At 41.8% G+C, this 15,126-nt stretch overlaps 1 protein-coding gene across 2 annotated transcripts in view; it reads right to left on the bottom strand.

Moving 5' to 3' along the window:
- Window positions 1–9,390: 9,390 nt before the first annotated feature.
- IPMK (inositol polyphosphate multikinase) overlaps window positions 9,391–15,126 on the bottom strand; it is a 41,248-nt gene continuing 35,512 nt past the window's right edge. For both annotated transcript variants that reach the window (XM_074544563.1, XM_074544561.1), the window contains exon 6: window positions 9,391–15,011. In XM_074544563.1, coding sequence (XP_074400664.1) covers window positions 14,377–15,011 — 635 coding nt within the window. In that variant the 3' untranslated portion in view covers window positions 9,391–14,376. The remainder of the gene's footprint in view (window positions 15,012–15,126) is intronic.

The following is a 15,126-nucleotide window of genomic DNA, read 5'->3' on the forward strand; positions in this document are numbered from 1 at the left end:
TATACCAGTTAAATATAAGACTACTACTCCTCACGAAAAACCTACATCATATTATAATATTAAAGAGTTAACAAAACTATTAAAAACAACAACTTCAACTCCCCATATTTTAATAATGTAATAAGAAATCCATATGATTCTTATTAACCTAACACCTTCAAACTACCATAATATTTCATCCATAATTTTAACAAACTCAAGATACTCTGTAAAATTTAGAACAAAAACACCTTAACAAATTAATAGAAAACTATACTGAAAATCCTAATACCCAACTAACAATCAGTTAATTAACTAGAGATCCTCCAAATGATAAAGCTAAAAACCAAACTAAATCCCTTTCTAAAACCATAATAAAAGATATTAAAAATACAACACAAAACTTTTAACTGTACAACATACAAAAGCCCATGAAAACAGCTATTCTCTAAAACTAAATCTTACAGTACCTTTTTAAATCACTTCACACAAACAGCTCAAAAACAATATCCTAATGAAATAAGATATCCTCATTTAAAAGTAATTTTCAATTTAATTTAAAATTAAAATTTTATCATCTTAAATACAAACAATAAATATAAGTCATTTTATCTATACCAAACCAACCACCAACAATACCACAAATACTCTATTTACAATAAACTAAACACTCCACAACATATTACAACCATACAAACTAATATACTAAAAAAACAAGTAAAAATTCCCAAGAGTCATTAAAAAATAAATTTAAAAAAATTATTAAAACTCAAACCAAGAGTATTTTTAAAATGCTCACTACTTTATGAGTAAAACCCATTAAAAACATATTTTAGCTATAAAAAACTTAGCCATTAAAAAATTATGAAGCAAAAAACCAAAATTACCTAATATTTACCCTCAATATAAAGAGACATCACACTAATTATGATCACTCCAAACATAAATGAGAAACACCTATCAAAATTCTTCAAAAAAACCCACACAACACCACCACATAAAACAAAAACAACTCAATCACAAAAAACCCCAAACAACCCAAACCAAGTACAATTTATAAAATCACCAATCATCTCCCAAACAACCCCAACTTTTTACCCTCAAAAACACAATATAAACTAACAACTTCTAAATTAACATACCTTTAAAAAATGTTTGTCAATAACTTATACCCACAAGAGTAACTATTACTACACAACAAAAGCATTTTAATTCTTAGCAGAAACAAAAACATAGTTCTTAAATTTTCAGTTCTTTCAAATATATTTCAATCAAAACAAAAAACTAATAGTTTCAACTCTTACTTACTCTACTCCAATAATAATTTAACCAAAACCACTAATAACTATTACATTACCAATCAGTAGGGTATATTTTTAAACAGTAGGTTTATTTTTACAAATAAAAAGGTTTTTTTGGTGGTGTTTGGATCACTTTGGAAACTTTCACACCTGCATTTTAATGAGCAATTGTGACAAGAGGGCTGTTTTTGCCAATTTACAAGCCCAGATGCAACTTTGATACAGTAAGAACTGAACAGCCAGTGCATGGTCTAGGGAAATGTCACAACACAGGTTATTTGAAAATTGGTGACCTAAGATAGTTATTCACCAAGGACAGCAAAATAAGAGAAAACACAGTTTTGAAGGACAGTGTATTTGTATGTATTTATTCCTGAAAATATGGAACAAGGAAAGGGCACCATGTGCCAAAAGCCAGCAGCAAATAAAACCTGCAAGGGCTGACACGGACACTGGCAAAGCATTGCTGACACCTAGTGCCACACCACAGCTCGTCAGCCCTGAACACACACCACAGAAGCACACATTCCTTTCTAATCCAGAAAGAGAGCTCAAAGCTATACTTGGGACAGCACTAAAATAAAATTTTACTAGTCAGGACTCTTCCCATTTTGGCAAAGACTGGAAGCATAGCGTCACAGTCACTACAAAGGAGCTGCAGTACCTCCAGTATGTGGAAATCTTGGTTTCTCCATGTTGTCTCACCTGACGTTGTTGCAGCATAAAAGCAAGCAGCAGCTTGCTCAGAGTGCTGAACCTTAATTCAGCCTCTGCTTGACCTTCCCCTGCAGGTCCCTACAGGAACACAATAGGCAGGAAAGAGGTGACAAAGTGCAGGCAAACCCTGTCAGATCAAACCAGGCTTTTATCACAGCATAAGCCACATATCACATCAGAAGGCTTCCTGTTCTTTAGCCCAGCCTTTTGTACCCCTCCTTGTTCCTGCATTGCACCTGTGTGCCCTCTCTACCTTTTCATGATTGATCAGTGCACCTTGGCACTCCATGGCTCATTGCTTTTGTTATAGATAGATATTGTAATATTGGCTTTTCACCAATATTAAAATGGGTATTATATGTGTAGTGGTAAAGCAACTTTGTTATGAAGATAAAGTTTTTATTTCTTTTGTTAATTAAGCTTAGACTTACCAGTGAAATAGCTGATATGAGTATGTTTGTGTTAAAATGCCTGGATGGGATAACATCCAATGAACAGAGGATGAGGACGCCTGTACAGATGTGCCAACGCTCAGCACTCACCATCGGGAGACAGTGTGGACTCAGGCCCAAAAACTGGAGCTGATAAGAATGGACTACAAGCACAACCAAGGATTACACGTGCTTGGAAAAGGCAGGTCCAAGGAGGAGATATGCTGAACAATTCTTGGAACATGTAAACTAGTTTGGGGAAAAGTTTACTATGCATAAGGATCTATGAATATGCAACAGGCATAAGGGAAAAGGTATTTAAGGGGCTGACTGTTAAGACGCACCTGGCCCTTTTTAACCCTTGGCTTTATTTCTGTCTCCTACTGTCTTTTTATTGAACTTTTGTTAATTTTACCAGCAAAGTGAACCTTGTTTTTCACATTTTCAATACTGTTCGCCTGCTTCCCACAGCTGTAGCCCATTGGGGATGAGGCTTGGCCGCAGCCCCACGCCCAATTCCCACAAACTGTGTGCCTACCCACAAGAGTTTAAACACACAAAAACATTCACGTATATGCCCACCATACCCCTTAAATATGACTCTTCCCTTAATGATAAACTAATTAAGACAGTCTCAAATTACCACAAATTCTGTGCCGACAGGATTTGAGCCCTCAGCTCACCTGATCGAACCGCATCACTCCCGCTGGCAGCGCTGGGACAGGATTCACCTCCAGGACTTCAGAGCAGATGCCAACTTAGATAAAAGCAGTGTCCAGCAGCACACCGATGGGATAAGCTCCAGGCTTGATCTTTTTTGCACTTTGAAAACAGCAAAACAAGCAACACAAGGGAGTTCTGCCCCGCAAAATCCCATGAGAGCCCCTCCTGTCATTGCACAGCCCAGCCTGCAGCTCCCCTCAGCCGGGGGGAAAACAAACGCCCCACGAGCCGGGCTCCAAGGGCTAAGACAAACTCTGTGAGCCACGCTCCAAGAACTAAAACTCTCTCTCTCGAAGCCAGGCTCCAAGGCTGTGGTGCAGGCAGACACCTGAACATCGGCAAATGTGAAATTCACCTCTCGATCCGCAGCTGTGTGCCCGCGGAACGGAGCGGCTGCGGGCGGCTGGGTCAGCCCGGCTCAGCGCTGAGGGCAGCCCCAGCCACTCCCCACAGCGCCCAAAGCGCGGCCTGGCCCGCCCGGGAGCCCAGTGTGTGCTAATTAATGTGCGCTAATGGCTTTGGTAACAATTCCAGGGCCGAGGGCAAGCGTGCCAACGTCTTGGAAAGGCGTCTTCATGTCTCGAGCAACTTCACACCACGGGTTTGTCACAGAACTCAGTGTGACTGTGAAACTGACCAACGGGAGGGCACAAGCCTGAGTTTGTCAACTCGGAGGGAAATGGCAGAAACCGAGAGAGAGAGAAAACCCCGCGGCAGTGCACTCTCCTTTATTCGAATAAACTTGCAGGTGTACGGAAAATCGCGCTATTGAAAAGCCAGTACCCCTAAAGGAGACAGAGAAGCCCTCGAGGTTTGGAAGGTCACAGCCCCTTTTATCCCGAACTCCCAGCTGCCCTTTGCCCTCATCCTTTCCCCATGGGCTGAGGTACTAGCAAGGTACAGCCTTTCCAAATCGCCTAGCACATATTCCCCCTTAAATGTATCATTTTCCCCCACAAAGTGCAGAAACTCAGGCTTGTGTGGGCCCATTTTTCGGTTCTGGAGTCAGACTGCCCGGGTTCTGTAACAAACCCGTGCCTTGAGGTTGGCAGAGATACTGACATTAAGAACGTCAATTTCAAAGACATTGACACCCATCCCCTCACCCACGGAATCGTTTGTAAAGACATAACCACACTCCTTTCCTATCATCAGCACAGAGCCAGCGGCCCCAGAGCTGGGAACGGCCCTCACGGGAAAGGAGAGCTCTGCAACCTCCAGGTCAGCCTCTGGCAGGACTTTTTTCAGTGTTTTTTAGACACGCACAAAAAAAAAGTGCCTCCCAATACATAGTTAATAAGCATTGCAAAGCTTTGCACAGGAAGCTAAGTGCTAACTTTGGTCAGTTTTGGTTTTTAACATCTCAGGTTTTAAATTTAACTATCCCCTCCCCTAATCACCATCTCTGAAACAGCAGTAGCACACAAAAGCCATGACAATCCATTAATAAAAATCCACATTCACTGTCTATATTTCCTAAGTTTCATCAATCTCCTTTTTTCTCTGTTCCAGAGAAAATTGATACCCAGCACAGAAAACAGAGGTGGTCTCATACACTGATGAAAACCACTAAAGCTTGACCAGCAAAGGCACAGGTGAATACTGCATTCAGAGACCTCAGTAATACATTTGAAGCTTATAGGTGCAGGACTAAGTAAAACTAGTTCATTTTTAATCACTCAAAAATATAACTACCTTCAAATGGCCAACATGCCACCCCTTGAAAATTTCATTTTGGCTGAGAGGAAAAAAAAATAAAAGGAAGCAGCTGTGCTGAAACACTGAGCTTACAGCTCCCTCCAGAGCTTCTGCTGCTGGAGCCAGCTTGGAAACACTGCTGTAAGTGCTGGTGGAGCTGAAACTCCCTCAAATTTAATCAGGAAGAAGAAATTTTTCCCAGCCATTGTGACAATAGGACTCCCACTGCCCCAGACTTTGACTGCTGGGACCAAAGCTCCTACTAATACATGTCAGTCAGACATTGCACTAAACATGCACCCGTGGGAAAGTGCTCCTTCTTATTAGTAGTAATTAATAATTAGTCCAAAGAGTATTTACCACAAATCCACTGATAGAAGAGCTCTATTACATTGCCACATCTGGCGAGATAATCCCATTATGTATAGATTGGTTTCTCTCTAATAGACATTTATAAAGCCAGCAGATAAGCAGCAGCAAGCCTGTCTTGGTCAGGTTTAATACACTGTCTCCAGTATTTATTGAGGCAGAGCAGATCTCCTTATTGTTGGCAATATCTCAGCTGCTGCCTCCAAAGAAAATAGTTGTAGATCTCCCACTGGGGAGAAAAATTCAGAGAGGTTTCCAGCAGTTGTTGTCCATTCAGGGAGGTTTTCAGCAGCCCACTCAGGAAACCCCCTTTGTCCTCACCTGTTTGTACCCAACACACAGAGTATGTCCAGCACCATGGGAGCTCCACCAAATACTCTGGACAAGCCAAAATTTCAGCCTTATCTAACCAAATCTCCACTTGAACCTGAATGCTGTACAAAGGACTGACAAGTGTTGTCAGTCCTTTGTTGTCATAATTGGAATGCTGATTTTAAAGACATCCCACACCTGAAACACAAATACACAGCATTTTTGAAAGGCTCCTGAAGGATGCAGAGCCCAGCTCATGATTCTGAGTGGGGGGAGAAAAAATTTGAAAAAAGAAAAAAACAAATCATCACTAGCAGCAGTGCCAGAAAGTGTAAGAGAACCTGGGAGGCTCCAAGGCCTCCTCACTGTGCTGGCAGGCAGGAAAAATGCAGAAAATACTGTCTGCCCAAGCCCCCAATTATTCTCTGTGTGTAAGAAAGCTGCATGATACATTTCCTATGTTTAGGGTTGCACGAGCCTGAATAGCTGTTAACATGTTTGGAAAGAATGTGCCAGTGGTAGAATTCAGAAGTGTCTGTTGGTGGTGAATTTAGCTCCTGCTGAAAGAAAGACAGGGAAGAAGAAAAAAAAAATCTGAAGCAAGAGAACAATCTCAAGAGGGTCACTGGAAATGCTGGAACCAGGCAAGCTGAGGCATTGAGCCAAAACAGGACCAGAATTTCTGTTACTACACTGTTATGCTGGTGTGCTATATTGCTGTGTAAAACTCTTTTTTTTGGTTAAACGTCTTTTATTTCAATGCACTTTAAGGAGGAATGCCCAGTTTCCTGTAAATTAATTCCTCTTCTTCAGCCTGGTTCTCTCTCCCTGCCCTTTTTTAGTTGATTGTCCATTCTGCCTTGGGAACTACGTAGATCTTTTCTCTTAATCAAAGCTAGTATAATTGAAGACTACAGGTTGAACTTTCCTTTCCTGGTGGCAATAAAATGTTCATTATAAATACCTCCTGCTTCACTTCTCAGGCTTCCCTGGCTGTCCTGCTGACTGCTCTAACACATAGCACAGCTGCTTTTGCACAGGTACCAGGTAAGGTGGAAGCCTTTAAAGTAAAAAAATACTCAATAAAGAAGCGCAAATCAAGTGCATACTCAGGACTTCTGTGTCTTTGCTATTTTCCTAGAGGCACACCAGCCTTTGAAAATCAAACAATTCATCATTTTACCTCTCCAGGCAGAGGTTTAATAGTGTTAATACACTGGTGCTTCTGGTCGTGCTCCAAGAGCTGCATTGGACCATTTTCTTTGTAGCTACTCCTGGCTTGTTTCTTTCTTTTGAGAAATAATTTTGCAAAATTAGTACTTGGGCATTTTACCTGTTTGACAGCTTCCCATCTGCTGGCCCAATTTATATCCACTGAAACTGCTAAAAAATCAAGTTTTTATTACCAGCCACATTGCAGTTTATATAGCTGTGGAAAAATGGGCTGAACTCAGTTCCTCCTTATGCTTTATCAGCCAAAAAGTGTGCACTCACACCAATCCTTTACTGCCATCCAGGGCTACAGGCAATTGGCTGCCCATCAGATACACTGCACAACACACAGGTGGATTTATCTGCTCTGTTCAAGGTCAAAGAAAGCATAGAGATGGCCAGAGAAAAATGTGTATATAGCAGGTATTTTATAGTTGTTATTCTAGATTCTGTTTACCCTCAGATCTTGTGCTGGTCTAAAGCACAAACTACAGTTACATTTGGGGATGGCACGAAGGATGAAAAGTAAAAGCAAAAACAGCAGAGCAGCAACAGGAGAGAAGGGAAATATCTGATATTAACGGTGAGACTTCTAAATAGCTCTCTAGACCCTCTATTGTTAAGGAAACTTCCCTGTCTGAGCATCCAGGACCACTCTGACACTCACTCTTGCACCACCTGAGCTGGACCAAAGCCCCTTCACAGCTGCACCCACACTGGGTTCCCCTATGGGCTCAGACCCAGGTTTTCCATGGCAGACACTCAGACATTTGAATTCTTAAATTTAATGTTGGTGCACCTAACCAAATAACAACTCCAGCTAGTTCCTTTGAGGAGAGACCCCAAAAAAGGAACCCTTGGCTTTTATCCTCTCACAGTCTGAGGGCAAAACTCTGGGGTCCTCTGCTCCTGCTGTGTCTCTGAGTGTCCCCTGGCAGGGCCACAGGTCCCCAGGCCCCTCATTGCACAGAGGGCCAGCAGGGCACAGCCCCTGGCCCCAGGCTCCCCCAGAGCTCAGCCTGCAGCTCCCCTCACTTACTTACACTGAAAGGATTCTGTAAGACCCATTCCCCTCCCACAGCCCAGCCTTTCCTCCACACAGAAGAGGAAAAAAACCAAGCTAAACTGAGGAAGCCAGGAGCACAGAAAATATTTATGTGTCACATAGGTAGGACTGTAGCATTCGGCACCTGCCAGGCATCAGTCCCACCGTGCACAGAGGCAGTGAACACAAACCCAAGAGCTGTGCCAGCAGAGACTCACAGCAGGTCTCTGCACTGAGGAACAGGGGGCTTGCTTGTCACACAGGGCCATATCTCAACAGCCTCAATTCCCTGCCCACCCTTGTCACAGATAAGGCAGCCATAATACAGACTGTCACCACACAATTTCAGAAGGTTTTAAGCATTCCTCTATACACAGTAACCCCTTACCTGATCAGAAGGCTTCAGGTGTCTGTCCATACAAAGCAACATCATCCCACTTCAGAAAGCTGCAAACAACTGCCCTTCCTGTTCTTCAGCCCAGCCTTTTATCCCCTCATGCTGATGCACTGCACCTGTGTGCCCTCTGCTCCCTGGGTGATTGGTCAGTGCCCCTGGGCTCATTAATGGCTCATTATCTTTAATATCACTCACCTGTCCTGCACAGCTGCAGCCCATCGGGGATGAGGCTCAGCCCCACTCCCAATTACCATAAACTGTGTGCCCACCCATTCTGGATAGGCTGTCCCTGTGGGGGGGTTCTGTGCAGTTCCCCAGCTTCTCTCCACTTCTCCCCACATGACATTTTCTCAGTCTGAGGCAGTTCTCAGCTGCATCAGCTCCCTGAGATATTTCACTGTGCACTGTTCAAACACACATGTGAAAGGAAGAACAGAGACAGTAACCCCAGCCAGGCAATACCCCTGACAGGTGATGTGAGCAGGCAGCCATGGAGTGTGATTCCTTCTTCACTTTAAACAAGGAAATGGGGATTTCTTTACAAGACTCTTCAGTGCCTAAGCACTATTCATTTTTAAATTCAAAACTCAAAAACCCCTAAATCCTCGCAATACTGGGGATTTTGAGTTACAGCCACACCCCATCATTTCTTCCAGTTCTGGAGCATGGGAAGGAAGGCTGCACAGAGCCATGGGACAGCACTTAAAACTATTAAAGAACACATTTAGAAAGCTTTTTGTAGACAACACAAAGAAAAAAAGAAAAAAATTCCCAACATAATTCCCCCCTCCAAACCATACCAAACCAACTTAAAAGTGAAGCACTAAGGCTGTTCCTGCATGCTTTTGGAATTTGGGACCAGATGTTGGATGCAAAAGGACTTGTAATCAACAACATCTTCAGCCTCTTGTGGTGCTGTTAAGGGTTTTCTAGGATGAGTTTAAAGCGTTGTGGAATTTCTTATTTTATTTTATAGAGATGATTCTTGTAAACTCAGCAGGTATTTCCAACAAACAATGGCTGTGACAAAAACATGGTGGTAAAGCAAACCTGGATATCCAAGGGAAACCCATTACAGAGTGCACAGAAAAAAGGAGAAATATAGATAGAAAGAAAGAAGGATTCATCATCAGTGCAGGTAAGAGTCAAGTAAATTTTTTCTCAACGATCTTCTTATATTTAAAAGAAACCAATTATACTTGCAAATCACTTGCAGAAAATTTTAATAATTTGCCAAATATACAGCTATTAGAATGACCCTAAATATCACTAATAATTAAGTTACAAAAGTTGGTAGATAGCACAGTACAATGTTCTATAAAATAAACATGGATAATATTAACATTACTCCCTGTGGTCCAGGAATGTCAGAAAATAGCAAAAAGAAATTACAAACACATACAGATCAGAGGAGATTGGGGGGAAGCTTTAGACACTTGGATCAAAGAAACTGAGACCAGACTAGACACATTCATTCATCAACATAATGAATGTAGAACTTTAAATCTCAAAACCAATTAACAACACAGCATCAGGTGCAATTTCACATGGTTTCAGCTATGTTCCAGTACAGTTCCCAGAGGATTAAAGTGCCTTTGTGCACTGTAGTTTCATTTAGTCAGGTGCAACACACATTGTGTTTGGAAGTTACTTTCTTTTTTAAAAAGTGACCTAGGAAATAACTACTTGAACCAATGTCCATAATTCAAACTAAGGTGTTTTGAAGTACCTTTGTCCTGACTCTGCTACTAAATGTCCTGTAACAAATTAAACCCCAAATCCACAAGGCCTATCTCCACTAAGCAAGACCAGAGTAAAAGATATTTATTGAAACGTGTTTCCTGTGGTACAACCCTTAGTTTGCTTATTTTCCCCTTTCAAACATATTTACCCTTTGGATGACAATTTTCCACTGCAGTTTCCATTTCCAGGTTGCTGTGAACATGAAAAGCAGCCAGATTTGGCCCGTGGCTATGGTGATGAATGCACTTCCCAGTAAGATCCTGTTTTAACCCAGTGAATAAGCACAGCATTTTCTCTGTGGGACACGTGGGGATCTGCAGCCTTTGGATCCTCCCTGCAGCCATTCCCTGTGCTACTGCAGGGACCCAGGGTCCTGCTCAGGGCTCCTTAGGAACTCTCACTGCTCTGCTGTACCAACTCTTCCTTAAACCCAAACCTCACTGAACTGCAGTGAGGGAAGGGAGACTCCACACAGCTCAGCTGTCACTCACTTGCCCCCAGAACACCCTCTGCAAGTCCTGAGTACAGAACTCACTCGAAGCGTCCGATCCAGTCTCCCATCAGATCGTGCTGCCCACCAGCTCCCCTCCTGCTCTCCCAAGGGACAGAGTATTCCCACAGTATCTGAGGCAGCTCATGGTGGTTTGCAGTAGTGGCACTTCAATAGGAGTTATGGGGCATGAGCTTTTTAGGAAATACAAATTTCCATCAGTGATGCCATCTGTGCCAAGGGCACTCAGGAGGGGAAACTGCCTGGAGGGAAAAGAAAGCCGAAAGAAATTGGGAGGATGAACAACTAATCCTAACTTGAAACAGCAAGTGTGGATGTGAGTCTGCACTCTTCCAGCATCCTCCTACATTTGAGTGTGCTTCACATCATGAAGGAGCAAGTCACTCCAATGATTTCAGGCTCACAGTGTGAACACTCCTGCACCCCTGACGTGGCCAGCACAGGTGATGCTGTTCCTGCAGCACTGCTGCTCTCACACCTGAGGCCATTTTAAACTCTGCCCAATCCAGATCACATCAAGAGCTCTCTGCAGGTGAGGAAGTTTTACTGGGGGTCTAGATTTGTAGCATGTTAACATTACTCACAATATTACATGCACTGAAATATTTTAAGAACATATGCACTCTGTTAATCAAATTCATGGAAAATAGTGGTTTCCTAATCTACTCAGTACTTTTAAAAGTCCTCCATGAAACTGTGAGATTATGGAAAAGAACACCCTGGTGATACATTACAGTAGAAAAAAACAAAACAGTGCAAGTTTCATCTGAATCACAACTACTAGTAAAGTCTCCAGTTCAGTTCATAAAACAAATTGATTAAATTATGTGAAGTATTTCATAGTGGTATAGTAACTTCCAATGCAATTTATGCAACAAATTTCACCCATATTCAAAAATACATTTGTAAATGCTTTTCATAAAACTTTAAACAACTCAAGTTCCCCTTAGGTAATCCCAAGCACAGTCCTCACTCCACCTAGGCAGAAGCCTGTATTCATTCTCAGAGTCCATGAGTGACAATGCTGTGGGAGTTCTTTCTCTTTGAGAGTCAGCTCTGCTAAACCCAACTCTTATTGCTTAAAACCATCAGTTTCCTCAGCAGGCCTAGCAGCCAGCTACACCACACCAGGCTGGGGCAGCAACCCACTGTTTTATAGACATAAACACCTACAAGCCTTGCAGCCATTCCTGTAAAGAATTCCATGGGATGGTTGCCTGTCCAGAGAGCAAAAGGGGCATTGCTGAGAGGGAGGGAGATCAGTCATTGAGAGTGCATCAGTTCAGTGACCCATTGTCTCCCTCTTCATCTTCTGATTAATTATATATAATTATATATATATATATATATATATATATATATATATTCTGTTTCATGATTTCTGTGAATACATTTCCAACTGTAACTGAAAACAACTGGCTCAGACACAAGACACACCAAGCCTAAAATCTGCAAGAACAGAAGTGTGAATATAAGGCCTCTGCAGGCTCAGACTCACAGCTGGTACTATGCCCAAATATCTCCACAGCAAGCTTTATTCACACAATTTCCAATAAAAAATACTGTTACTTCTTAAGCTACATTTTAAATGATCAGAAATACATTCATAATAACTACTGGTACAAAAACCATGATAAAATTTTTTTATTCAAAATATTCTGACAGGTTGACAATATTCCAGGCATGTTACAAATACTGCCATAGCCAACAAAACAATCAATACTTAGAGAGCATTCAAACACTGAGGACATGTATCTTAAAGCAGAGACAGGAGAGTGCATGGTACTAAGTGCATACTAATCATTTTCCAATAACTAATTTGAGGAAAATACTCCGGTACAAAATGGATTAAAACCCAGAAGAGATGAATTAGAGAGGACAAAAATGATGATGTTAAAATGTTTTTGCCCGTACTTTCCTGTAAAACCTTGTACCTTTATCATACAAGGCCACTACCAGTCTGGACTACTCTAGTGTTGACTATTTAAGGGATAGAACAACAAAATCATAACAGAGAAACCAGTGACAAAGCAAACAAAACCACAAACTCTTTCTAGAATATGGCTTAAATTAATTCACAGAGAGTTGGGAATATACTAACTATAAGGTGCAAGAGAAATACCAGGTAGGAAAAAAGCTCCTTTTTTCCTGGTACTTTCCCCCTCAGACTTCACTGTATTTCACATAAAAATTTTAACACACTGGTCTCACCCTTCCTGCAAGCCCCTTGTTCCATGCTTCTAAAACATCATGTTACTGAAAGGTTGGTTTCATTCTTGAATGCATTGGCCAAACATGAGTTCTAAAGTTTAAACCATGTAATTCTACACATAGTAATACCCTGTTTCTCCCAATTAACCCAAGTTCTCAAATAGAGCTAAAAATTCAGCTTTATTTAAAACAGCAAATTTGCTTGAAAAAAGTATGAATCTCTTTGTCATGTAGAAAACAGATGTCCAATGAAGAACTTGTCAAGATGTGAACACAGCTGAGTGCATAGTGCAGAACATCATACAGAGAGAGCAGCAAGGCCACAGGGTCACTAAGTCCACATGAAAAAGATGTATATTTCCAACGACCAAATCCATTCTAAAACACTTTTGTCCTGGAAATGCTTTAAGCATTAAAATCTTGCTCTAGGGATGGCAGGACTCCTCCATTCCCACTTTTCATACAGCTCACTGGAACATGCATGGCAGCACAGCCACCTATACACCATACAGAAGAGACACACCAAAATTGCTTTGGATACATCATCCTGATCTCAAGTATTCCATACAAATGCTGAATTTTCTTGTGAAAAGGAAGGAAATGGGACAGCTTTCAAATGCTGCAGTTTGGAGCCCAGGCCGGAGAGCCACAGCTCCTCTGGCACGAGCGGTGGCACAGCTGGTGGCTCCAGGGCTGAAGGATCTCACAGGAGGCTCCTCTGCCTCTATTGCTCCAGGTTCCATCAGTGCTCCCCAGCAGCTGAGGCATCAAACACTCACTGCAAAAATGCAAGAGGCTTACAGCCAGCACAGCTCTGCACACTCACCCAAAACACTTCTGTCCCCATTGCACTGGTTTGCTCTTTAAAGCAATGTTGTTGGAGAAGGGCCACGAGAACAACAGTGAGACATTTTCCTTAATCACAGCATCAGACACTCCATTAACAGACTGACATAATCTCCTAAACCAAATTAACTCCTGGAACATCTTGCATTTGCCTTCTTTTGCTCCTTCTTAGGAACAAAAAGTTTCTCTGGAAGTTGTGCAGTTTAAGCCTGTTATGGTGTTGTACTCCAGCATTTCCTTAGCACCTCAACACAAATTACTTGGTAGCTCATCTGTGGTGAGCATCAGCTACACACATCCACGAAGGGGGAAGGGCTGAAAGAACAACAATATTGTCCCATGACATGGAAAAGCACTTTGGGATGCACTGGCTTCAGGTGAGACTGCTGACTCAGAATGGGATTTCTCTCCAAGCAGAGTTACTCCAGTTATTCAAATACAGTAAACACAAGGGCAGTACTGAGGACATCAATCCTGCACCTTAACAACTTTCAGTCTATTTTCTAAACACCTCTTAATGGAGATGTGGCTCAGTGTCAAGGCTAAATGGGCAAAAATGTCATCTATGCTAAAGTCATTAGAGGAACTAACATAACCCTTGCTTCTGGTAGTCCTTGGACTTAAGCCACCCACATACATTTCATTGTATTAATTTACCTAGCCCGCTCTTTCTCAAGTATCTTCATCCTTTCACACTTTCTAATTAACTATCAATATTTTTCCTGAGTGAAATTATAAAAAGTTAAACCCTTCTACCAAAAGTACAAAGACAAATAAAATATAGAACAATACAAACCCAGTTATACAGCATTACAAGTGCAGAAATTCTTCATGTTGTTGCTCTTTATCATTGGCCCCCAATAAAAAACATAGCAAAGAATTTAGTTATCCAAAATATTTTGCAGTACTGTGATGAGATTCTTCAGCCCATAAATATAGCCCTCATCCTTTGTGTTGCTGGGAAACACGTGAGCAAAATCGATCATTCGCACCTCGACCTTTGCGCTTTCCTTGGGCTCTGCTGGCATGTGATAGAAAACTTTTTCCAGTTGGGGTAGAACATTTCCATTCAGGTGCTCCTGTGTGATGCATGTGCTGCTTTTCCACACATTGTCTTGCTCTGAGTCCTCAACTTTTAGTGAGAGCTGGCTGTGGTGCCTCTTGGAGCACGACTTTTTGTGAAGTGCATAAAATTTAGACAAGCCTTTACCTACCGAGGCTTCAATTTTTCCATTCTCTGTAGAATTTATTACATGAATATTATTATTATACTCCAACACATCTCCACCTGATAAGAGGCCTTTGGGTACTCTTCTCTTCTCTGCCAAGGTGACATCACTCAGCCTCACGGTTGTTGCTTGGCATGAGCCCTCATAGACAAACAGCAGGGAGCTTGCGTAGAAGTTGAGCTGTGTCTGGCCCTCAAACCACTCCAGAATCTTTTCAACCTTCTGAATGCTGGCAGCTACCACATCTTTTCTCAAGCAGTACCCACTGTGGAAAAACTTGGAGATGCCTGCAAGAAATGCACACATATTGAGATTATTTTCACTTCTGAACAGAAGACAGATGAATTTTTTGTCCTTTGGGATGAGAATAGTTCTTATTTGAAGGAATGGACACAATTTAGG

The sequence above is a fragment of the Zonotrichia albicollis genome, chromosome 7 (genome assembly GCF_047830755.1).
Source record: "Zonotrichia albicollis isolate bZonAlb1 chromosome 7, bZonAlb1.hap1, whole genome shotgun sequence".
NCBI lineage: Eukaryota > Metazoa > Chordata > Aves > Passeriformes > Passerellidae > Zonotrichia > Zonotrichia albicollis.